Source organism: Monodon monoceros, unplaced genomic scaffold (genome assembly GCF_005190385.1).
Source record: "Monodon monoceros isolate NGI ecotype Baffin Bay Population unplaced genomic scaffold, NGI_Narwhal_1 Super_Scaffold_14, whole genome shotgun sequence".
NCBI classification, from domain to species: domain Eukaryota; kingdom Metazoa; phylum Chordata; class Mammalia; order Artiodactyla; family Monodontidae; genus Monodon; species Monodon monoceros.
Genome location: NW_021703770.1, coordinates 34,203,965 through 34,230,076, shown reverse-complemented (window position 1 = coordinate 34,230,076; position 26,112 = coordinate 34,203,965). Strand labels below are relative to the sequence as shown.

At 34.7% G+C, this 26,112-nt stretch overlaps 1 protein-coding gene across 5 annotated transcripts in view; it reads left to right on the top strand.

The window, feature by feature from the left end:
• VPS13B (vacuolar protein sorting 13 homolog B) overlaps positions 1-26,112 on the top strand; it is a 778,183-nt gene that overhangs the window by 541,232 nt on the left and 210,839 nt on the right. For all 5 annotated transcript variants that reach the window (XM_029222782.1, XM_029222780.1, XM_029222779.1 and 2 more), the window contains one exon: positions 17,568-17,705. In XM_029222782.1, the coding sequence (XP_029078615.1) occupies positions 17,568-17,705 (138 nt within the window). The remainder of the gene's footprint in view (positions 1-17,567; positions 17,706-26,112) is intronic.

Below are 26,112 nucleotides of genomic sequence, written 5' to 3'. Positions count from 1 at the left end.
ATTCCAGATCTAAAGTTTTATCATTCTGTAATTTGGAATTCGTCTCCCCATACTTACCTTTCTAAAAATATTTAAACTAGCTTTGGCCTCAGGAAGTTGACATCTGTAAGCCACTACCCTATCAGATTACAATTTATTTTGACTTGTTTTAAAAATGCAAGTTTTCTTTTGATATTCTAGTGGAACACTAATTAGTTTATTCAGTACTTAAATACATAAATTTTATTAAATATTCATGAAGTTATTTTTCAAAAACTGATTTGAGGAATTTCTATTTTAAATTGGTCCACTTGAATGAACTATCAAAGTTCCATTACCAATTTAGTCGTCCAGAAACGCTTCATGTAGCACTTTTAATCCTGAAGAAAGCAGTGTTCCATGTCCAGGATTCTTTAGAAGCTTTGAAATAGTAACCATGTGGGTAAGAAAAAAGAGAAAAATATGAATAACCGTAACACTAACATTCATGGGGAAGAGAAGGAGTAAAGTGGAAGTGGCCAGTTGCATTTCTGGATTCTGAAGTGAAGGGACTATTGGCAATGTCTTAATTGGAGGGACAAAAAGGGGTATCACCAGGCAGCTAACTTTCTAAGAAAGGTCAAGGAAAGGTTAAAGGCATCACAAGTTAAAAATGAAAGAAGAAACATGTTATGTCTTTCTGTAGTGTTCATACTTTCTCTCTTGATTCTAAAATTAATCCTTTTTTGTAAGGTAACTCAAGTGGCAGCCAACCAGTAGCAGTTTTAGCAGTGCAGTTCAGTGATCACCCAATTTCAGCATTTCAGATGTGGCCAGAGGTTGTTTTGGAGATAATGGATTTTCTTTTTTAGGAGGACAGAAACATTTGATTGTAAAAAAACTTTTAGCACAACAGCGTGTAATTGTTTACTGTTTTATGTAAAAGTCAAACTATTATTATATATGCTAATGTTACTTTGTATGGAAATCATATGGAACAAAAAGTAAACAAAGAATTTTGTGTCACTCCTTCAAAACACTTATCATGTTCAGAAGATAATTTTCAAAAATATCATAATTCTTATATAAATACAAAATGAACATGTCAAAGATTTTACTTAACTCATTAATTAATGAGGGAACCAATAAGAATGTTACAAAATAATTCATACACAGGAGACCTCTAAGGCCCTGGTCATCTCAGAGGTTTTGATTCTCTAATTCATTAGGATCATAAAAATGGTAAGAGCCATTTGATCACTGACTTCATTCATTGTTTAAGCATGGCTCTGGGTAATTCTAAAATTAAATTCTAATTTAATTTCACATTAAATTATGAAGATGTGATTTTTATTTGACATATTCAAGAGATTGCAGTGAAGACCCTGAAAGCAAATACTAAAAATCCTTTGAGCATTGTTGGAATATAGTATTATAGCTCGAGGTAACTATTTTAAATTAATCAGCATGGTTTTTAAAATCACACCCCCCTCTTTTAGACAATCAACTTGACATTATTTTAGTATGAACTTATGATCCCTAGTGTGCCTTCATTTCTACACTCAGGCAATCTTTGGGAATAGTCATTCATTTTTTCTATTTGAACCCTGGCTATTTATCAGACATATTCAAGATGCTGAGGAACCAGTAATAAGACCCAGTTTCGGCCTTCAGGCATCTCTCATCATTTAGTAATTATACTTATTATAGCTAATGATGAACGTTTAACAGGATATGGATCTTCACGACATGGAGAGCTTGTGAAACGCTTGAAGTTAAGTAAGAGTTAAGTAAGAACTGTAAGTTCTACTTCCGGAGAAACAATTTAGAAAAGCTTAGTATCATTTGTATGGGATGGTTTAAGGAAAACTGCTAGGATTTTGAGGAATGATATAGGACTACTATTCATTTTATTTTTTATTTTTTTAGTAGTAATAGATTTTTCCCTAGCTGCAATTCAGAATAATTTTTAGTATTCTGTTTATCCATTTGCTTTTCGGCTGTGTGTCTTTGTAACGTATTTTAGTGGTTGCTCTGACGTTTCCAATATATATGCTTAATCTTTCACAGTCAGTCTAGTTAATGGTAATATTTTAACACTCCAAGGAAATGTAAAAGCCTTACAATCATAAAGGTCTCTTTACCCTTCCCCAATATATATTACATCTACACATACTGAAAATCCTACCAGATAAGATTTTGACCTTTGTTTCAATAATCTTACATATTTTAAAGAACTAAAGAGGAAAAAACTAGTATGTTTTATATTTCTCCCGGGAATTTACCATGTCCAGAGCTCCTCCTTCACTCCTAAAGTTCCGGGTTTTCCCCTGGTATATTTTCCTTCAGCATTAAGAACTTCTTTAGCATTTCTTTTAGAGCAGGCCTGTAGCAACAAATTCTCTTAGTTTTCCATTTTCTGGGAGTATTATTTTCTCTGTCTCTCATTCCTGAACGATATTTTTGCTGGATATAGAATTCTAGGTTGACATTTCTTTCAGCACTTCGGTGATATTGTTCCACTCTCTTCTATCCTCTGTGGTTTGTGATGAGAAATTCATGGTAATTCCAATCCTTGTTTCCATATACGTAATGTGTTGTTTTCCTCTAGTTGCTTTCAAGATTTTTTTCTTTATCTTTGGTTTCCTGAGATTTATTATATGATGTGTCTGGCTTGATTTCTTTAAATTTATCCTGTTGGAGGTTCTCCGAGTTTCTTGACTCTGTAAATATTTTTTTAACTAAATTTAGGAACTTTTTGGCTATTCTTTCTTTAGATATTTTTTCTGTACCAATCTTCCTACTCTCCTTTTGGGACTCCAAAGTTAAGCTTTTTTACATTGCTCTTCAGATCCCCGAGACTCCATTCACTGCTCTTTCTTTTTTCCCCTCTGTTCTTCATATTGGATAATTTCTATTGGATTTTTCTGTTTTAATATTTCCATTTGGTTATTTTTTTGTAGTTTCTATTTCTCTTCTGAGAACTTCTATATTTCCATTTATTTCAAGCATGTTTACCTTTACCTCATGAAACACAGTTGTAATTCTTCCATAATATCTTAAATGCTTGTGTCACTGCCACCACAGCACAGCCACTGCATTGTACAGCTTTACACACACACACACACACACACACACACACACACACACACACACACAGCCCACACTTGGGGCAAAACTAGGAGAGAAAAAAGAAAACTACAAAGCAGCTAGTTTCCCCAACAGTATTGAAAACAGGGGTCTTATCTCCCAGACAGGGTTTCTGTTGGACTTTCGGCTGTTCCTGCTATCACTGTGCACCACAATTTAGGACTCACTCTCAAGTCAAAGTTATAAGGAAAAAGAGGAAAACTGGAACAAAACAAAATAGAAAATTCACCACTATTGGGTCATATCTGCAAGTTTAACTCCCCTCCCCAGTCTGCATTGCTCTTGTTTACTTTTGAGAGTCGTCAGGTATTTGTGTTTTGTCTTTTTTCTTGAGTTTTAATTTAAGCAGCATGGGAGATGGGCTGTACTGAGCTTATTTCAGTTTTGGCTGGCACCAGAAATCCTGCAATTTTAAGATAATAAAAATATTTTCTGGTCCATTAGTGGAGGCATGGTTTTCTGAGAAACTTAATACAGGATTTCCTCCAAAAGTGATACTTTAATATCTTTACATCTATAAGCACAGATCAGTTAAATATATTGTAATGAATAATTACTGCTCCCAGGGAGTTGTCAGTATTAACTTGATTCTGCCCATGTCACCATTAAGCAAAGAACATACCCAAATACTCAAAGGGTGGTAATAGTGTTCTCTCAATGTGTTCCTTAGGGATATTCTTTCATATATTATAAAATCACGTTAGAAGAGGAAATGCTGTGAAACTCATTGTTCCTCATGTCAATCTGCCTTCTCAGCACATGTGACTATATAGACATATGTGTGTATCTTATAAGACCATTTATACACATATATATTAAAAAACCTAATTCTACATGGTATGCTACCCAGAATAAAATGGAATCTTTATGTATACCTATATCTACATCTATTTTAGAAACCTGAAGTGAAATAAGAATGATGAGAATTGCTTATGATTTTGAAAGTGTCATTAATAAAGTATAGTCCCCAATCTGCATAATTTAGTGATCTTAAATTATACCAGCTATACTTGAAAGTGTTTCATGTTACTCTCCATAATTTAAAAAAAGGCAAATTATTTGAAGTATAAATTATCAACTTCAATTTCTTTTATGACTATTAATACTAATAACCTATAAATGATTTTCCACCTAGTCCAAGTAGATAGTTTATCTGTGAGTTAACAGGTTTCTTTTTAAAATATTAAAATAATGGCCTTTTTCCATGCCCTTCTAACTTGGAGCAACCTCTAACAGAAATGAGATCTTCTGCCAGCGCCTTTACATGTAGCAGCTGTATTATTGGCAATTCTCATTTAAATAAAGATGTATGTAGTTGTTTTAACATAATCGTATTAGTTGTGTTTATAAATATTTAAAAATTGGTATTTGTTTTGTTTAAGGTAATGGAGTCCAGATTTGAAATTGCCTCATATCTTGACTATGCAGCCCAAGGCAGCCTCAAAAAGTCATTTTTCTTCTTGTTTGTTTGGGGCTTTTTGTTTGTTTTTGAAGAAATGACTGTGCCATCTGGTCAATTGTGAAGGAGTTGAACCATTCTGAGTGATTTCGCTACCCCCACCCACTGCTCCCTCAGTACACAGTCATCTTATTACTCGTTAATGGGTGCTAGGGACTAACAAACTAATTTGAAAACAATTGCTTCTGCCCTCTTGCAACCTTTTTATCTTATTGTAATTTTTCAAACATCAACTAAACTAAAATACAGAAATTACGGTTGATTAGAACTTATCTTTCTAAAAAAGCAGGTTATGACACAACTTCTGTGTAGGTTAGAAACACCCATGTCATGATACCTCTAGTATGGGGCACTTCCTTCATTTTCTAGTTTTATAAATGTTACAGATACGGCTTCAGGTTCAATTAAGAGGCAAACATGGAATAGAGTTCATTTAGAGGTCAAGATTTAGAGTTAGTCGTGAGTTCTTATCCATGCTCTGCTACATACAGCTGTGTGACCTTGGACAAGTTATTTAACCTCTCTAAGCCTCAGTTCCTTATCTTTAATATGGGGATATACTGGTAGCAACCTCCTGGGGTTGCTGCGAGGATTAAACGATGTATATGAAGCTCTTAGCTAAGTGTGCAGCATAGAGCTCAGTGAATTGTTAATGTTATGGTGGTTGTTGCTTTTTTCATCATGGTTAATATGTTTAGGCTGAGTTTAAAATAGGGGTTGTAATCGGCCAAAAAAAAAAAAATTCATGTCATTTCAGTGCCATTATAGATATTGTGTAGTTTGCAAATTTTCAGTTATAATAATTGGCTTCTTTACTCTTTCATGAATAGGTCTGCAGAAAATGTGCTGAAGACGTTTAAGTAAACCAACAGTTAGAAAATCATAAACTGGCTTCTAACACCTCATAAATCATATCTTGATTTCATTTAGTTCTTGTGACTTTAAGAGGAGGATTGAATTACATGTCTCTTTAGAATTAACAGTTTTGCTAATGTCCCTGGAAAGGCTTAGAATTAACCTGTGACTTTAATGTCATAATGATCACAACTTGAACATTTATCTGAAAATTTAGCTGCTAGGAACGTTTCTTGCTGGCCAGTAGTAATGTGAAATGAAATTATTGCTTTGACAGGCCTCAGCGAGTAAGTAGGTCTTTTAAATGGGAGGCACTCTAGTACATCACTCAGGGAGAGTTGTGGTGAGAAAGTTAAATAAGAAGGGACCCAGCCAGTGGGGGGGATTTATGTATGGGGAAGGGTTTGGGAGTGGAAATCAGAAATTTCTACTTTTAGTCGTGGCTCTAATGCCAAGGCTCTTTCATGCAAATAACTAAATTTCTTAGTGTTTATCTCTAAAATATGTACAGGCATACCTCAGAGATATTGTGAGTTCCGTTCTAGAACCACCACAATAAAGCAAATATTGCTGTAAAACAAATCACAAGAATTTTTTGGTTTCGCAGTGCATATAAAAGTTATGTTCACACTATAGTGTACTCTGTTAAGTATGCAATAGCATTATATCTAAAACACAATGTACATGCCTTACTTGAAAAATACTTTATTGCTAAAAATGCTAACCATCATCTGAGCCTTTAGCGAGTTCTAATCTTTTTGCTGGTGTGGGGTCTTGCCTCTGTGTTGATCCGGATAGTGATTGTTAAAGATTTGGGTGGCTGTTGCAGAATCTTTACATAAGGTAACGATGAAGTTTGCCACGTTGATTGGCTCTTCCTTTCACGATTTCTCTGTAGCATGCAATGCTGCTTGATAGCATTTTACCCACAGTAGATCTTCTTTCAAAACTGGAGTCAATCCTCTCAAACCCTGCTGCTGCCTTATCAACTAAGTTTGTGTAATATTCTAAGCCCCTTGTTGTCATTTCAACAGTCTCCATGGCATCTTCACCAGGAGTAGATTCCATCTCAAGAAACCACTTTTTTGCTCATCCATAAGAAGAAACTCCCCACCCGTTAAAGTTTTATCATGAGATTGCAGCAATTTAGTCACATCTTCAGGCTCCACTTCTAATTCTAGTTCTCTTGCTATTGCCACCACATCTGCAATTACTTCCTCCACTGAAGTCTTGAACCCCTCAGAGTCATCCATGAGGATTGGAATCAACTTCTTCCCAACTCCTGTTAATGTTGATATTTTGGCCTCTTCCCATGAATCACAAATGTTCTTAATGGCATCTAGAATGGTGTATCCTTTCCAGAAGGTTTTAATTTACTTTGCCCAGATCCATCAGAGGAATCACTATCTATGGCAGTTATAGCCTTACAAAATGTGTTTCTTAAATAATAAAACTTGAAAGTTGAAATTACTCCTTGATCCATGGTCTACAGAATGGATGTTGTGTTAGCAGGCATGAAAACAACATTGATCTCATTGTACATCTCCATCAGAACTCCTGGGTAACCAGGTGCATTGTCAGTGAGCAGTAATGTTTTAAAAGGAATCTTTTTTTCTAAGCAATAGGTCTCAACAGTGGGCTTAAAATATTCAGGAAACCATGTTGTAAACAGATGTGCTGTCATCCAGGCTTTGTTCCATTTATAGAGCACAGGCAGAGTAGATTTAGTGTAATTCTCAAGGGCCTTAGGATTTTCAGAGTGGTAAATGAGCATTGGCTTCAACTTCAAGTCACCAGCTGCATTGGCCCCTAATAAGAGAATCAGCCTGTCCTTTGAAGCTTTGAAGTCAGGCATTGACTTCTCCTCTTTAGCTATGAAAGTCCTAGATGGCATTTTCTTCCAATAAAAGGCTGTTTCGTCTGCACTGAAAATCTGTTGTTTAGTGTAGCTACCTTCATTACTTATTTTAGCTAGATCTTATGGATGACTTACTACAGCTTCTACATTAGCACATGTTGCTTCACCTTGTTATGTTACAGAGATGGTCTCTTTCCTTAAACCTCATGATCCAACCTCTGCTAGCTTCAAACTTTTCTTCTGCAGTTTCCTCACCTCTTTCAGCCTTTATATATAACTGAAGAGAATTAGGGCCTTGCTCTGGATTTGGCTTTGGCTTAAGGAAGTGTTGTGGCTGGTTTGATCATCTATCCAGACCACTAAAACTTCCTCCATATCAGCAATCAGGCTGTTTCACTTTCTTATCATTTATGTGTTCACTGAAGTAGCACTTTCAGTTTCCTTCAAGAACTTTTCCTTTGCACTTACAACTTGGCTAACTAGTGCAAGAGGCCTAGCTTTCGGCCTGTCTGGGCTTTTAATGTGCCTTCCTCACTAAGTTTAATCATCTCTAGCTTTTGATTTAAAGTGAGAGATGTGCAACACTTCCTTTCGCTTGAATACTCAGAGACCACTGTAGGGTTATTAATTGTCCTAATTTCGATATTGTTGTATCTCAGGGAATAGGGGGGCCTGAGGAGAGGGAGAGAGACAGGGGAATGGCCAGTCAGTGGAGCAGTCAGAGCACATACAACACTTATGGATTAAGTTCATTATCTTATATGGGCATGGTTTGTGCTGCCCTAAAACAGTTATGATAGTAACATCAAAGATCACCGATCAGCATAACAAATATAATAATAAAAAAATTTGAAATATTGGGAACTTACCAAAATGTGATGACACAAAGTGAGCAAATGCTTTTGTGAAAATGGCACCAGTCAACTTGCTCAACACAGAGTTGCCACAAACCTTCAGTCTGTAAAAGATTCAGTATCTGCAAAGCACAATAAAGCAAAGTGCAGTAAAACAAGGTATACCTTTATAATAATAGCTAGTCTTTGTAGTTTAATGGTTTAGTCTGAGCTCCAAATGAGATAATATTTATGAAATACCTTGGAACTATGAAATACTCAGCTATAAGTTGGGACTTCAATAGTTATTAGCAGTAGAAGGGAGAGTTTAATAGACTTTCCTTTCTGGACATGATAAAAAGATTAGTGTCCTGGCCCTTTTTAACACCGATTTTAGTCATCAACATTTACTCAAAGTGAAGGAAAAATGGCAGGAATCATTTGTAGCCACTGGATTGGCTTTCAATGTTACAGAACCCAGACTTAGAGCAGAGACTTAAGTTGGGATTAAGTTGATCATCCTTGAATTTATTTGACTACATTTTTTTGACTGGACAGCACCCTTTCTTTCCTTGTTCTGAATTTTAATCAGATGTCATATAAAATATCTGAGACCCACATTAGAATTTAACATGAAAGTAACAAAATAGGAAAGAGATCAGGAACAACACAGAACAGCGTAGAAAATACGAGGAATTCATTGAAATGATATTTTACATATTATCTGCTGATTAGCATCATTAAGTAGAAAGAATGCACTTTCTTCTAGCAAGATATGGAAGATTTGGTTCTAAAAATAAGAACCAGGGGACACTGATCATTACACATGCCAGCAGCCGTTTTAATCTTTTCCTCTTTCTCTTCCTGTGGGCTCCAGGCTTGGGATTTCAAACCAGGAAATCTCCTCTTCCCCTTCCTGTCACATCTTATGAGGTGAAAAAACACTTAAGGAGTTAGTCAAATGCCTAGATATTGACAAGGAGACGGTGGCACTGACCTTGCATCCATAGCAATTTAGAACTGGTTTCTCAGTTGATTTTGTTGTTATGCCATTGCATTGTTACTGTGTTTTATGGATCTAGGTTGCCCCCATGATTTAACTTTCAGGTATTGTAGAGGCTTCATGGACTACATTTTTATTTTTTAACTTTATTTATTTATTTATTTTTGGCTGCATTGGGTCTTCATTGCTGTGCACGGGGCTACTCTTCATTGCAGTGCGCAGGCTTCTCATTGCGGTGGCTTCTCTTGTTGCAGAGCATGGGCTCTAGGTGCACGGGCTCAGTAGTTGCAAGGGCTTAGTTGCTCCGCGGCATGTGGGATCTTCCTGGACCAGGGATCAAACCTGTGTCCCCTGCATTCGCAGGTGGATTCCTTAGCCACTGCACCACCAGGGAAGTCCCTCATGGACTACATTTGCTTCTGTGGCTACATTAAAAAAATAATAATAATAAGATAGCCATTAAACTAAGGATCATAAAATAAATACAGAAAAACATAAGAAACTCAGCAAACCTGTAGCTTTGCCTTTTACATGTCCAGTGGTTGGAAGGTGACTATTCTGGAAGTAACCACTCATTGCAGGGAGTTATTCTTCCAACCGTTTTTGAGCATTCCAAAACCAAGTACAACCATGGCTTCTGAAAGAGGCCCTTGGGAGCTGTAACCATATCAATTTCATAGAGGCAAATTGATTTAGTACAATAGACCCTCCCAAAATGCTTTCCTTTAAATTTTATTCAATTTCTGTTAAGGAAAACCTTTGTGTATTCTTGGCTGGTTATAAAAGGATTCAGCTAAAGAATCATCTAGGAACATCTTGTCAATGAAGTCAGAGAGCGGAAGGGAAAGTAGGGAATCTCCAAGCCTTTGCCTATTACCCTAATTCCTCTTTAGGTATTTTCTCCCTCCCTACTCTGGCTAGTTATGAACTCTTCTTGATCTTCCTTAAAAACGAAAGCCCTGTGAAATTGAAATCCTGATGGACTCACCATGTTTACTTATAAATTACTTTAAAGTGTCACTTCAATCTCTTCTTTGTATGAAGGTTGATATACTCAGATACCTTTGTAAAAGGAGTCTCTAACTTCTAGTTTAAAAAATGGAAAGGAGTCACCTTTGGCTTGCAGATTATTTACATCCTTGACTCATATGTAGGCGAAGTATTTCTAAAGGATGAGAAAGAAGGTGAGAATATAATTCTGATAATTATCAGGACCAAAATGCAGAGAAGTTGTCAGGTGTATAATTTCTCCTTAGCCAAAGGTGTTTGATGGGGAAGTAAAATAGGTTGACTAGTATTTCAAACCTCAATAATTATTATTTTAAAAGTTAAATATAAAGAAGTTTACTGGCTTCTAAGATCAAAATTGAGTGTAATTTCCACGAATAAACAAAGCTTTTTATTTTTTACCTTTTATATTATATTCCTCTGATTTTAGATAAGTGATAAAGATTTTTCAAAATTAAAAAAAACAAAAAAGTAAGAAGAATAGACACTTGAAAGATATACCACACACATATTCCTATTTTGTTTAGAGTTTGTGCTTAAAAAACAAAATAGTAACTGTTTATTGAACTCCTACCGTGACATGTCCCATACAAACCACTTACATATATTATCTAATATAATATTCTCAACATCCCCACAATTTAGTTTATTATCCCCATTTTGGAAACAAACTGGCACTCAAGGAAGTTAAAATTAAACTTACCCAGTTTAAGGAGTCAGGATTTATACCGAGATTTGTGTACCTCATGTTCTTTCATTACCCTACATTTTTTCCTGTGTTATAAAGTGATATAAACTCATCTATAGAACCAAATGTTAGAAAGCTCCATGAAAGAAAGTCTTTGTTCAGTAAGTCCTGGGCCGGTGATAAACTATTTCACAAACCTCTTGCATGTGACAGTATCTTATCACCTGTCAGTTGTCCCTCAAGAGTTAATCAAAAGTCACTTAAATGCTCTTTCATAGACTTGACAGCTCTGGATACCTCAGGCCAAAGAGAACCAATCTCCCTAAGCAGCCATAGATGCCACTTTTGTTCTGTGGCAGCCTGGGATAGGCCTGGGCTCGTTACCTATGACAGACTTCAGTATGCTTGTGACTAATAATAACAGGTCATTGAAAACTTTTTTAAAAGTGGATAAAATATATAGTCTGTTTTTCTTTTAAAAAATTAAACAGTAGATCCTTCCGAACTTTCTGGAATTGGTAAAATGGAGACAAGTAAATCTCAAGAAAGGAAACTCAGTGCTGGGGGAGGCGGGGAGGAGTGGGGGAGAAAGAAAACTCAGTGCAATATGGCATCAAAGCCAAAAGTTGCTGAAATTAAATCTACAGTAATAGTTTAGGGAACACATTAATTTTAATTATATATCATCAGTAATGCTAATATTAGCATCCGTAGGATTGAAAAAGCATGATATAATTTCAAAAGTTGTTGATAGGGCCTTCCCTGGTGGCGCAGTGGTTGAGAGTCCACCTGCCGATGCAGAGGACATGGGTTCGTGCCCCGGTCCGGGAGGATCCCACATGCCGCGGAGCAGCTGGGCCCTTGAGCCATGGCCCCTGAGCCTGCGCGTCTGGAGCCTGTGCTCCGCAACGGGAGAGGCCACAACAGTGAGAGGCCCGCATACCGCAAAAAAAAAAAAAAAAAAAAAAAGTTGTTGATAATATCGAGAAAGATTTTGTTAGCCAGGATTGCAAGCAGCAACAAGATTACATTAATACAGCAAGAAGCTAATACCAGGAATAAGATGACAAATTATTTGCTTACTGAAGAAAACATGCTTAAAGTGAGGTACACCAAAACCCAATTAATCAAAAGTTTATTTTTCAGGATTTGTCCCCCAAATTTCAATTAATAATATTTTTTTCTGGTAACACAAATTTACAAGAACTCTCCATCATGGGAAAATTTTGTTCCCTTGACATTGCTCCATATTTAAGTTAGCACTCATCTTCCATAGAATGTAAAAGACCAAGGGTATCATGAGAAAATTGAATCGAAGAGTCAAAAACATTATTATGACTATAGTTACTTACAACTTCCTCCGTGAAAACATTGCCTAGAACTTTCAGGGAAAATAACTGTTGGGCTAATTTCCCCTGCTGCCCTTCTCTAACCAATTCACTTGTTAGAGGTGTTCTTGAGCACAAAAGTAGCCAAGAGAAAGGAGAAACAGGTATGCATTATCAACTCCATTGTAAACCTGTGGTTGGTAAAAGTAACTGTCACAGAAAGGAGGGGAAAATGAGGAAGAAAATGATGTTGGTTTGGAGTCTCACTCTAGTTCTCTTTATAACAGATATTTAGCTTTCAAATAAAGAGATTCTTGTGACACAAGGCTTTTTAAAATTCAAAGTTTTTACTCATATGGCAGAAGAAAAAAAGTATCTTGTATAAAATTAACTAGACAGAAGTATCTGGTATAAAAGTAACTGGACTTCATTATATGTTCAGTATTATGTCAATCTTAAAATGAGGAAATTCTCACTGAAATCTGTGGGAAAATGTCTCCTCATTGGGACCTTTCCAGAAATTCAGCTTATGAATTCATTTATGAAAAGAAATATCCTGCCACATAGTAGAACAAAGCAGAGTAATCAGGAAGCTTACAAAATCTTCACACTCAGCTGTTCTGTATGAGCTTGGAAAATAAATTTTTTGTAAGTAGAAGATTGCAAAGAAAATAAACAAGTTCATTTTTAAAGTTTCATTTTGAGTTGGCCACATGAGTCATGTTATATTTTATATAATTCAAATGTTAAGCAAAGACATACTTAACTCTGTGAATATCTGCTAAGGGTTAAAAAATAAAAATAATGAGCAGCACTACAAAAATCACTTTATCAGAGTCAGAGGAAGACCTCCCAAGCAGCTAAGTGAAAGGAAAGTTTTGTGAAGAAGAGCAAAGTAATCTACCAGCACAAAGAATATAATCTGAATCAAGTCTCTATAAAAGCCAAGAGTACCTTAGTCCATCTGGGAGTGGACTTGAGACTCTGAATCTTCTCTTTGAGTGTTCTTTGTGACATAATATGATGAAGTATTTTATTTTGGAGTCCAGGTCAACCCAGAAGAAAGACAAATAATTTTGTCAATACCAATGTCTCATTGAAGTGAATTCTAAGTGACTTTGAACAAGATTTATGGCTGTGAGCAGTTTGTCATTTGTTCTGACCCATTTCCCACACTCTGTTACTCCTGATAAGATATGGCTTTCTCCTGTTTCTTAGGCTTAGGGACAACAGCGTAAATGTAAACGTGCTCATCAACATCAGCAGGAGCTTATTCTTTTGAGAGCTTCCTGTACTTAAATAAATAGGTGTTCGCTGAGTATGAAGAAGAAAACTGGTGAAGTCTAAAGGAGCCTCCAGTATGAAAAAGTCATCCCTATTTGTCACTCCATTTGTATTATATTCACAGGCTCCTTTAATCTTGGTTTATCTGGTGCTTTTCCAACTATATTGACCTCAAGGAATGTGTACTATGAGTCCTGTTTTCTAGGTCTGATGGTGGAATTCAGGAGAAGCTAAATTGAAGACAGTTCAGGAAGTCTAGAAGTCATGCCCCACATCATCTAGCCATTAGGGCAAGAGGGACTAAATAGTGACTTACAAACCTGAGCTATTCTCTGGGATTCTGACATATGTTTCTACTACTACTGCTGCTTCATCTCACCACAGTGACTACAGGCATATCCAGAGTAGAGATTTTAGCCAAAACTAGGAGAGTAGCCACCAGCCCTGTCATACATTCAGTATTCATCAACTGTGAACCTGTATTTTCCTCAGTGTTCTTAATTTCAGTTATTCTCTTTTTCTAGCAGCCCTCTAAATGCAGCTGTACTTTTTAAACCAGGGGTGTAATAATATTAAACCAATAATATCATTAGACCAGTAAAACTTCGTTGGGAAATAGTCATTGAAATTTTTACTTCCTTGGATACCTTTCCTAGACTTTTACATTTTCTTTAATTTGTAATTCCTATTCTGCTTCCTACTATTGCAAGATTGTTTATTCTGACTCTATTAAGTCCCATTCCTCTTTAATTGCCCCAGTGCAGACTCCTGTGCTGGGTGCCAGATGGCAAGGCCCTTTAACTTTACACTGCAACCTGCGTAAAACCCATCTCCCCTACTTGGAAAACTCTCATTCACATCATCAGAATTTGCTGCTCCCCCAGTCTATACCTTGATGAAGGTAGGAATCAAATGTCCTTTGAAGTGTTTTTTTCTTATTTTAATTTTTGTAACTGTTTGGTATGTAGTCCTATTTTTCTTCAGCTCTCAATAAATTATAGGTCCATATATCAGTTTGTGCTTAGGATCTTTCTGAAGATGATTGTCTTCCAGTAGAATAAAAAGTATATATAGATATGTGTGTATGTATGTATGTATGTATGCAGATATGCCTTTTACTTTTGAATTTACTAAAGCTGGTGATCTGTTTCTTTGTTTTATTCACTTAACAGGACAGCTTAAAGCTTTTCTATATCAGTACATCAGATTCACTCCCTTCTTTTTATCAGCAGCATAGTATTCTATGAAGTATTCACAATGTAGTCATAATTTATTTTACCATTTCTCTATAGATAGATATTTAGTTTTATTTTGTTCCAGATTTTTAATATTTCACATGATACTATAGTCAACTCTTTTGGACATTTTCTGTGTATTCTTAATTATTTCTTTAAGATAGCTTCCTACAGTGTCCTTTCTGATTACAAGGGCATGGATATTTAGGATTTTGGTAGACACTCGTTTCAACCCTCTTTACACTCTTATCCACCATACATGGTAGGATCAATTTTTCCTCCTCCCACACACAAGATATTACCAATCTTTTAAATTTATGCTAATCTGTTGCGTGAAAAAAAATGTATTTCTTGCTTTAATTTGGGTATGCTTGATTAACAGTGAGACTGAGCAGTTTTTTCCTATTTTTCATAAAACAGTGTTCTCCAGAAGGATTAAACAGCTAAAGGTAAAAATAAAATTTTAAAAATGCTTCAAGAAACTATAGGAAAATATATAAAAAAGTATGCATGCAAAAAGCATCAGGATATAGTTAAAAGGCAACTAACATACCAATAGAAAACATTTGCTACACATTGCAAACAAATCATTAACACCTGTAATATATAAGGAGCTCCTACAAATTAGTAAGAAAAAGAGCCCAATAGAAAAATGAATACTTATTTTTAGAAGAAGAATCCTAAATGGTCAATAAATGAAAAAAATACTCAACCTGCTTTGTTATTTACTATTAACAATATAAAATGGTTGTCTTACTATGTCAATTACATATAAATGTTTTTGATTCTTTTAAACATTGTATGGATTATCATTTTTTATTTAAACATTAATCTGTTGATGGACATCTAAGGTGTTTTCTACTTTTTGCTATGATAAACAGTTCTACAGTGAATTTGTGTGTGTGTGTGTGTGTGTGTGTGTGTGTGTTACATAGGCTTTATCAATTTTTTTAGTCTTGGCCTGATAGGTAGAAAATTCTACTTATTTTTAAAGATTTTTTCCTTTGATTATTGCTAAGATGTACTATCTCTTAATGTTTATATTTTTAACTGTTTTATGCCATTTGTTTTTCTTTACTCATTATTTATTTTCTTCATTAAGTAGGTGCTTATTCTATCCTCAGCCCATTTTTCTATTAGTATCTATATTGATTATACGAACTCTTTATATATTCATAATATCCTTTTCTGCCATACAAGTTTGAATACGTGATTTTCATAAATTGTTTTACTTATCATCCTAAGTTTTACTTGCCAGTTTTTTTACACATCATATTAATATTTCTATATCAATTTAATTCATGTCTGTTCATTATTTATTTAGCTACATCACATATCTGTTTTCTCCATTAGATCATTGTTCTCTCTCTAGATTGTATCATCTTCAAAATGAAGAATTATGTCTCCTCATATAGGTCTGGCACAGTATTATTTATTTGATAATAATGGCTTCTTCTTGATGATGGCTACATAGCTGAAACCTAGAAATAGACCCTCAGGTCCTGGCAGGTTACATAGTACCTACAAACTGATTATAGATCCTACCAGCAACAGACTTTTTGCCATCCTTTCACCAGACTTGACCATTATATTTGAAATACAGAATAGTATGTGTTACTATGGATCTACTATACATATTCTCACTGCTTTAAGTTCACTGATCATATAAAAAGAGAAGAATGCACTACCTTAGTGTTTGATCTTTACCACATAGATCTAACGTCACGATCAATTGCTTTCAGTATTTTCTTTGAAATCACGTAAAGGTTCATATGTGCCAAATTTCATAAGGATCACATGATAAGGTCAAGAAATACAAATTCCAAGGCAGAATTTATATGCCCGGTTCACATATGACAGTAATACTATGTAACCATATGTTGAATATAATACACAGTATGTAAATGCTATTCTTGAAAGCAATCCAATCAATAAAAACTAAAATAAATAACACTTTAATAACACATTTCAAGTCAACTGAAAATGGAATAGATGGACTCTATGGCAAGAACATCCCTATAAAATTGACATTCAGAGGCCATTAAAACCCAGAGAGTAAAACAATCCTGAAACTAAAGAAAAACTGTGAATATTTAGAAGATTTTTAAAAGCCTACTATATGGTATGCCAAGACACAGCAGTTGTTTTTATTTAAAGAGCTATTTCAATAAAAACTGTGGATTGCCAAGCATTAAAAAGCTAATTCCATTTGCCATCACCAATAGCTGAATGAAACCTTACAAACTATATACAATATTAACCTTTAAAAAAAGTTTAAAATACACAGTATTTAATAGAAAAAGTCAAAACTGAAAAAAGTCAACTTTTAGTCATAATTGGAACTATTAAAAGATTGACCAATTTTATCATTTAAGAAGGTTATGGGAAAGCTACTGAAGTTAACTTCAAAAGCCTAGCAGTAAAAGTGATTGTAATGTCAGTAAAACTCTGAAACAGGTCAAATAACCCCTAAGTAGTACTAATCCACTGCATCTTTGAACATGTATATGCCTCTTTTTAAGCTGAAAAGGTTGCCCTTTTTTTCTTCAACTTGTTTCCAACATCCCATTAAAAAAAAAAAAAATCTATTCAACTGTTAACAGTCAGCAGCTCAGAGTACAGAAACTTTACCTTCACTCAAAGATGATATGAGTTAAGATTTGAAATATCTTTTCCTCTTTGGCCTGGTTCTGGAAAACATGGTTTTGTCATTCTACCTGTAGAGAGAGCGCGTCTCTTTCTTCATACAAGTATTTGTGCACTGTATGTATACAAACAAATGCATTAATGAAGGTTACATACAATATTTTAATCATTTTTTTCCTCTTCCTTATCAGCTCAAACTCTTACACCAAAATTGATGTTTGTGTTGTAATTGACATCTTTAATTTTAATTTTGCCTCTTCAGATCCTGGGAAGACTTTGCCTGAAGCCCTTGATTACTGCACAGTTTGGTTGCAGACAGTACCTGGAGAAATAGACAGCAAAAGTGGTATTCCACCTTCACTTGTAATGCTACAAATTAAAGATTTTCTTAATGGACCAGGTAAGAAAGTCGTATTTCAAACTTTTTTTCGTATGAGTCTATTAACGTGTACATAGGGTCTGTTAACAATCTTGACATTCCTTGCCAGAAATGAGTAATTCATTTGTCTTCCAGACGTGTACTCTTCTCAGGCTGCCCATTCTAGAGATCAAAAGGCAAATATTAATATACATTAAAAATTACCTTTAGTCTGACAAAAAGTAGTTATCAATTAAAAAATAATTGACTGGAAGCCAAAGACCCAAGATTTTATTTCTACCTTTTCTACTAATCGTGGGACCTTAGGCAGTTATCTAATCTCCTGTGCCTCAGTTTCCTTACCTGTAAATGAAGAGAATAAAATAGATGATGGGTGGATAGATGGGTGGGTGGGTAGATGAATGGTTAGGTGGATAGGGTACATGACATACATACGTAAGATAATATACATAAGTAGATTGGATTAGATAGATAAATACACTTATTTCAAATGCTTAGCAAAGTGCTTGGGACATATTAACACTCAATTTTAAATAGGTAGATACAGATATCAAAAGATATTGAGTGCTTATTATGTCCCAGGTACTAAGTGCTTTACATACTTGTATAAACCCAAGAAGTAGGCCCTATAATTATCCCTACTTTATGAAGAAGGAAGCTAAGACTTAGAAAAATGAAGTAAATTGCCCAAGATCATAGTAGCAGAGGAGCCATTCAAACTCTGGTCTTTATGACTCCAAAGACCTAGATCACTTTTATACTGCACTAATTTTAGCATAACTAAAGATTTTTTTCTTTCTTCTCCATCTCCTTCTCCTCCTCTTTCTTTTTCCTACTCTATTTCTTCTTCCTTCTCATGTTCCTCCTTCTCTTTTCTTTGTTACTCTTCCCTTACCTCCGTGAGATCTTAGCTATTTATTTAACAGAAATTACTACATTCAGTTTCCCTTTTGTTATCTTATATTTACAGTGCTGCAGAACCTGTTAGTCATTAAAAGAATACTAGTTTCTTCATTACGAATTTAAAACAATGGTGTTACACTGTCTTAAGATCTCTAGCAGTACTCTGCAAGGCATGTATTTTGATGATTGAAAACTACCCCTCTGTGGACCTGATTCAGTTTGTGTGCCTGCTGGTGCACTTACGATCTATGACCACAGATAGGGAAGGTGGCCCATCATCACATCTGGAATAGAAAGAGCCTGAAACCACCTCAGTTGGCCCTTTCACTCTGGCTCAGTTCTTAAGCATGTTTTTCCAGTGCTGGAATTTAAAAGGTATAGGAGGAATATGAAGAACTAGTTCTAATCATTAGTATCTAGCTGTGGTTTTAAAGACTCAAAGGAAGTAAAGAAGCTGATGATAAGGCTAAGGGAGTCATTAAAGTTGGAAGAATCCTTTGGGGTGAGCTGGATGATTGAAAGGAGTGTGAGTCCTCATACTTGGTTAGTGAGTGTGAAGTACCATATTTCACTGAATTCAAGCAACCATCAATTGTAGGAAAAAACATTTTGCATACCACTAAGGAAAAAGAAAAAATATCTGCTATTTAAGCTATGATACAGTGCTTTCTTACTGCATCAGTTGCAGGGCAAAAGACTGAACATGCTGGAATGAACGAAATAGGGTAAGAACATAAGGGTAGCTCATGGACAAGTGACAGGGAAACTTGCATTTACTTCTTTTTTCTCTCTTTTAGTGTCAGATTTCTTTTGCTTTCAGGCACAGTCTTTCACCTTTTGGCTAAAAAGTTCCCTTCTAGTTTACATTTGATTGATTTGTTTGTAAAAGGGATGGGATCTTCAAGTCAGTGGTAAATTGTGTACCATATTTTCATGGCTACCAAATAAACTGAACTTTAAGAGAAATGTCAATGAACAAATGAAAAATTATATGTTTATCATTCTGTCATTCAATGTGACTATGTAGCAGAAGTGCGATTTTTACAATAGTTGTACTTTTGTATTTCTTATACTTCTTAAAACTGGAAACTACATATATGCCATTTCTAATTTTATGCCCATTCAATAATAGTGATAATATATCTGGAGATTCAAACTTTTAAATTAATGAATTGGAATAGTTATTTTACAGCCATGCTTCTCAAACTGGAGTGTGCATTTGAGCATCTCTGGGGAGCTGGTTAAATGCAAATGTGACTTAATAGGGATGAAATTCTACATTTCTAACAAGCTCCCAGGTGAAATGGGTACTATTGATCTGGGGATAACACATTTTGTACCAGGATTTTATTTGACTCATATATTAATAATATATATATATATACATATATATATGACTTTCTTAATGCCATCAGTAACAATTAGTGAGACTCAAAATGCAGATATTTTGGAGCACAGGAGAGGGGGATGATACAAACAATGATGAATGGTTTTTTAAATGGTACTTTTATTATGAAAAATCAAATACAATGTCCAATAAATGGTTTAAGTTCTTCAAAGTCTTAAAACATTTTAACGAAGAGCACTTTTCTTTCATAAATTATTTGAGGGAAGATTACTTTGAATGATATGTCAGTTCTGTGGGATTCCACTAGAACATTAACCTAACAGCCTTGAACTACTCCAGAATTTACTACCTTAGACAAAAAATTCCTTAAACAATTTGTTATATAAAGTATGTAAGTAGATGTTATTACATAATTGTATTCTCTCACTATACAGCTACACTATATTAATTGAGAGATCAATAGGAATAACAGGACATAATAAAGCATTTCTTGCTGTAGGAATGTATTATTTTATAGATTTTTGGCAACTCAAGAAAAATATATTTTTCCAGATTTTACATAATAGTATATTAAGAGCAATATTATTTATGCTAAGACTGGGGGAACAAACTTCAGCTTTATAATATTCCCCAATACTATCCTCTTCCCTTAAAAAATAAAAAGGCCTTTTTTTTAATATTGAAAATAATGCTTCTAAGTTTTATGCAGTATTATCGTTAAGCATCTTTTGATACCAAAAGATTGTTTGTTTTATTGTTTAGTTTAATCTATATGCACATCTTATTTAAGTATCATTCCCAAAGAATGCTTTATGCTACAATGCTACATCTCTAAAATAGTATATTTTCGTTTCTTCTTTTCTTGCTCTTGAATTAAGGTTTCGGTAACAAAGAAGTTATGACGCTGAAGAGTAGAGGAAATACTGATTATAACTACCCAACCTTAAATTTTCTTCATAAAGATGCAAACTTAACAGCTTTTGAGTTCATCCTGTCGGATGTTTTTTCCAGGGATTATTTTATCTAAACAAGGTGGTGCATATGCTGCTCTTTAGCATCTGTTTTTGGAAAAAATACTTCAGTGTTCTTGAGTATTCCCTGATTTCCTCTGTTCACTTAATAGTACCTTAGAGCAAATGGTAGGTCCCAACTTCTACATCAAAAACCCCTTCAAAGCTCTCCCAACTCCGACCTCCTTCCTTCAGAGGCAGCAACTGTACTACCCATTAGCAAGGTCAGTGGCTTGGAGAAACCTGGAAAACAGCAGCTACCAGAAACCCAGCAGAACAATATCTCCAGCAGGTGATAGATTAGTTGGAACAAATTGGAACCATTGCAGTGCAGCAATCCTGGTTTCTTTCAAGCTGTTTTTTAAATGTCGTCATTTTAATACCCAATCTAAGCCCCGCGGAACAGTCCACAGCAGGTTAATTTGAATCATATGATGTGTCACTGCCCTCAGCTGACATGAGCTCTATTCCATGTGTGAAGCCATAATAAATCCATTCCCAACCGAGGAAAATTCCCCGTGAGAAGGTGAACTAATCCAGGCCTCACACTGGCATGCTAGCCCGCCATAATTGAAAGCAGGGCCACCTGTTCCCAGCACAGTTAGCCGATAGAGAAAAAAAATTACCATTAGATCAGATATGTCTTCTATTGAAAACTAATTCATACTTCTTGCAAATTCAAATTCAGCTGTGAACTGCTTAGTATGACATCATACAGAAACTTAGGAATGTGCCCACTTGAACCCAGTTTTGTTAACTATAGGATTTCTTAACTTTGAAATGAATTTTTTTTTTTTTAATTTAATGAGAGCTGACACATGAGAAGAAGAACTGGGAAGGGTGCAGATTTTTCTAATTAACTCAGGGTCATTTACAAAAATATTTGAGCTCCCTGGTATTTTTTTCATTGTTTCTTTGCAGACATATTTTTGAACACTGTCACTGTAGCCATGAAATGACATTTAAAGGACAACAAAGAAAAAATATGCCAAATTAGGAGAACATTTCCACATCATTTATGTTTTGTTGTAAATTAATTAGCATACCACAATCTTCGTATAATTTTAATTATATCAAACACAAAGTTATGACTGTAATTTCCTATTTCTTTTATTTTAGTATACCTGGTGTCTCTAGTTGAAACACCTATCCACTGATAGTTTTTCTCTTAATAAAATCATTTATTTAGTCTCTTCTTGTTTAACCTGTTCAGTAATTTACCTATGTAGTTTTCAGTTTTTCTGATTTCATTCTAGCTTTGGATTGGTTTTATTTAATTTTTGTTTGAAAATTTTATTTGACTTTTAACTGATTATAACCCATTTTGAGTATAGTTTTCTTCTTATATTTTGTGAATTAACTAAGTGTTTTATAGGTTGCAATGACTGTAATTTTTTCTTTAAAAAAATCCTAAACATCCTAGAATATCCCATTTCCACAAGCCTCTTTGATTTGAATGAAAATATATACTTAAATAATGTGAAATATTACTTTAAAAACTTCTCAGATACAGTAGCACACTATTCAAATAAGTTTGTTTATATGAATATAAAGTAGAAATTTTAAGTTTACCCCCAATTTTGTGTATTTTTGAAACATTTTTACTTTTCTTGATGAAATCTGCTTTTATGTTCTGTTATTACTGAATTCATTACTCATGACATATGTCGTCCAGACGTATGTAGAAGATGACTGATTCAGGGGAATTAAGGTACCTGAAAAAGACACAAATAGCCCCCTGACATTTTCTGGAGTAGAAAATGAAGAATAAGTAATATGATTTTTAAATAAAAGAAGATTCGAGGTGAAAGGAAGCATCTTAAAAGCTAATTTTAATTAATTTATTCCTCTTAATGTAACCCTGATAGTTAACCCTTTGCCTCTTTTCTCTTTCCAGAAATAGGGCCAAGGTCCATACCCTAATGACTGGAGTCCTATCTCTATCTTAATTCAGTTTTACAGCCATACTAGCAGGCTATCTTCTACACTTAAGAAATGTAAACTAGTTAATAAAACTGTAAGAACCTTGACTTGCATTTCCTGAGGTTTATGGGTTCCAATTTGCAGTGTCAGCATTGCATTATCATAGTTTATTTTCCCCATGATTTATCAAAATAAAACAGTAAACTTGAAGTCAGGATGTCAAATAGAGAGTGGACCAATAATTTTATTTTATTATTTAATTTAAAAAAATTGAAGTAGAGTTGATTTACAATATTGTGTTAATTTCAGGTGAACAGCTTAGTGATTCAGTTTTTTTGCGGATTGTATTCCATATTAGGTTATTACAAGATATTGGGTATATTTCCCTGTGCTATACACTAAATCCTTGTTGATTATCTATTTTATGTGTAGTAGTTTGTACCTGTTAGTCCCATACTCCTAATTTGTCCCTTGCCCTCTCTCTCTCCCCTTTGGTAACTAGAAGTTTGTTTTCTATGTCTGTGAGTCTGTTTCTGTTTTGTATATACATTCATTTGTATTATTTTTTTAGATTCCACATGTAAGTGATATCATTCAGTTTTTGTCTTTCTCTGTCTGACTTATTTCACTAAGCATAATATTGTCTAGGTCTATCCACGTTGCTGCAAATGGCAATATTTCATTCTTTTTTATAGCTGAATAGTATTCCATTGTATATATATATGCACCACATCATCTTAAGCCAATAGTCTGTTGATGAGCACTTGGGTTGTTTCCATGTCTTGGCTACTGTAAATGGTGCTGCTATGAACATTGAGGTGCATGTATCTTTTTGAATTAGAGTTTTCATTTTTTCTGGATATATACCCAAGAGTAAAATTGCTGGATCATATGATAGTTCTATTTTTAGTTTTTTGAGGAACTTCCATACTGTTTTCCATAGTGGCTGCACCAATTTACATTCCCATCAGCCATGTATGAGGGTTCCCTTTTCTCCACATCCTCTCCAGCATTTGTCATATATAGCCTTTTTGATGATAGCCAGTCTGACCAGTGTGATGTGATACCTCATTGTGATTTTGATTTGCATTCATCTAATAATTAGTGATGTTGAGTATCTTTTCATGTGCCTGTTAGCCGTCTGTATGTCTTCTTTGGAAAAATACCTATTCAGGTCTTTTGCCCATTTTTTGATTGGGTTGTATGAGTTGTTGAGTACAACAACTTGATATTGAGTTGTATGAGTTATTTGTATATTTTAGATATTAACCCCTTGTCAGTTGCATCATTTGCAAATATTTTCTTCCATTCCGTAGGTTGTCTTTTCATTTTGTTGATGGTTCCTTTGCTGTGAAAAAGCTTTTAAGTTTGATTAGATCCCATTTGTTTATATTTGCTTTTATTTCTTTTGCCTTGGGAGACTGATCTAAGAAATTATTGCTACGATTTATGTCAGAAAATGTTTCACCTATGTTCTTTTCTAGGAGTTTTATGGTGTCATGTCTTACATTCAGGTCTTTAAACCATTTTGAGTTTATTTTTGTATATGGTGTGAGGGAATGTTCTAATTTCATTGTTTTACATGAAGCTGTCCACCTTTCCCAGCACCTCTTGTTGAAGAAACTGTCTTTTCTCCATTGTATATTCTTGCCTCCTTTGTCATAAATTAATTGACTGTAGATTTATGGGTTTATTTCTGGGCTCTCTATTCCATTCCATTGATCTATGTGTCTGTTTTTGTGCCAATATGATGCTGTTTTGATTACTGTAGATTTGTAGTATAGTCTGAAGTCTAGAAGGGTTATACCTCCAGCTCTGTTCTTTTTTCTCAGAATTGTTTTGGCAATTCTGGGTCTTTTGTGGTTCCATGTAAATTTTAGGATTATTTATTCTAGTTCTGTGAAAAAATGTCATGGGTGATTTGATAGGGATTGCAGTAAGTCTGTAGATTCCTTTGGGTAGTATGGCCATTTGAACAATATTAATTCTTCCAATCGAAGAGCACGGGATATCTTTCCATTTCGCTGAATCATCTTCAGTTTCCTCAATCAGTGTTTTATAGTTTTCAGTGTATATGTCTTTCACCTCCTTGGTTATGCTTATTCCTAGAGTTTTGTGGGTGTTTTTGGATGCAGTTTTAGATAGTTTTTTTTTTTTTTTTTTACTTATACTTCATTACTAGTGTATAGAAATGGAACAGATTTTTGTATATTAATCTTGTATTCTGCAACCTTGCTGAATTCATTTATTAGTTATAATAGTTTTTGGGTGGAGACTTTAAGGTTCTCTGTATAGAGCACCATGTCATCTGCAAATAGTGACAGTTTTACCTCCTCCCTTCCAATTTGGATACCTCTTTTTTTTTTTTTCTTTTCTTATTGCTGTGGCTAGGACTTCCAATACTATGTTAAATAGAAGCAGTGAGAGTGGGTATCCTTGTCTTGTTCCAGAATTTAGCAAGAAGTCTTTCAATTTTCCACCATTGAGTATTATGTTGGCTGTGGGTTTGTCATAAATGGCATTTATTATGTTGAGATGTGTTCCCTCTGTACCCACTTTGATGAGATTTTTTCATCATGAATGGATGTTGAATTTTGTCTTGAGCCTTCTATTCTTTGTATAGACAATAATGTCAGCTATCTCTTTTATGCCTACAATTTCCAAATGCCTAGTTCTAGTTTTGACTTATTATGCAACACCAGGACTATTTCTTCATCTGCCTATGAAATGTGTTTAGTTATTTAAAATTTAGCATGTTCACATTAAGTCAAACCATTTTTCTTTCCTCTTCTTTTTCACTCCTTCTCTTAGTATGGTTTTCAAATTTCTTTACATTTGCTAGTGATAGCAACATTCTTCCACTCGTGTCTTCTCACAATTTTACTGTCACCTTCAATTCATCTTTTTTTTTTATTCCAAGTCTTTTTAGTTTTTCCTTTGAAATGGTCCTCCATTATGCCTGCTATCTCCCTAGTGGGTCTGGGCCCTCACTACTTCTTCAGCCTGTTTGCTGGCAGCCCTAATTTCAGATTCTCCTTTTACTCAATAATTTTCTCCCCTCTGCTCTTGCTAGATTAGCCTGCTCTGCAAACTCATATGAATCTTGACCACCCACCTCCCTCAGTTAATCAAATCATAACTCTTCTCAGAGCTCAAGACTCTGTAATCTGGTGTCATCTCAACAATCCAGGTTTACTGTCACTAAGAAGGTAATTCTGAGTGAGATTGTTTTGCTTCTTTGAAC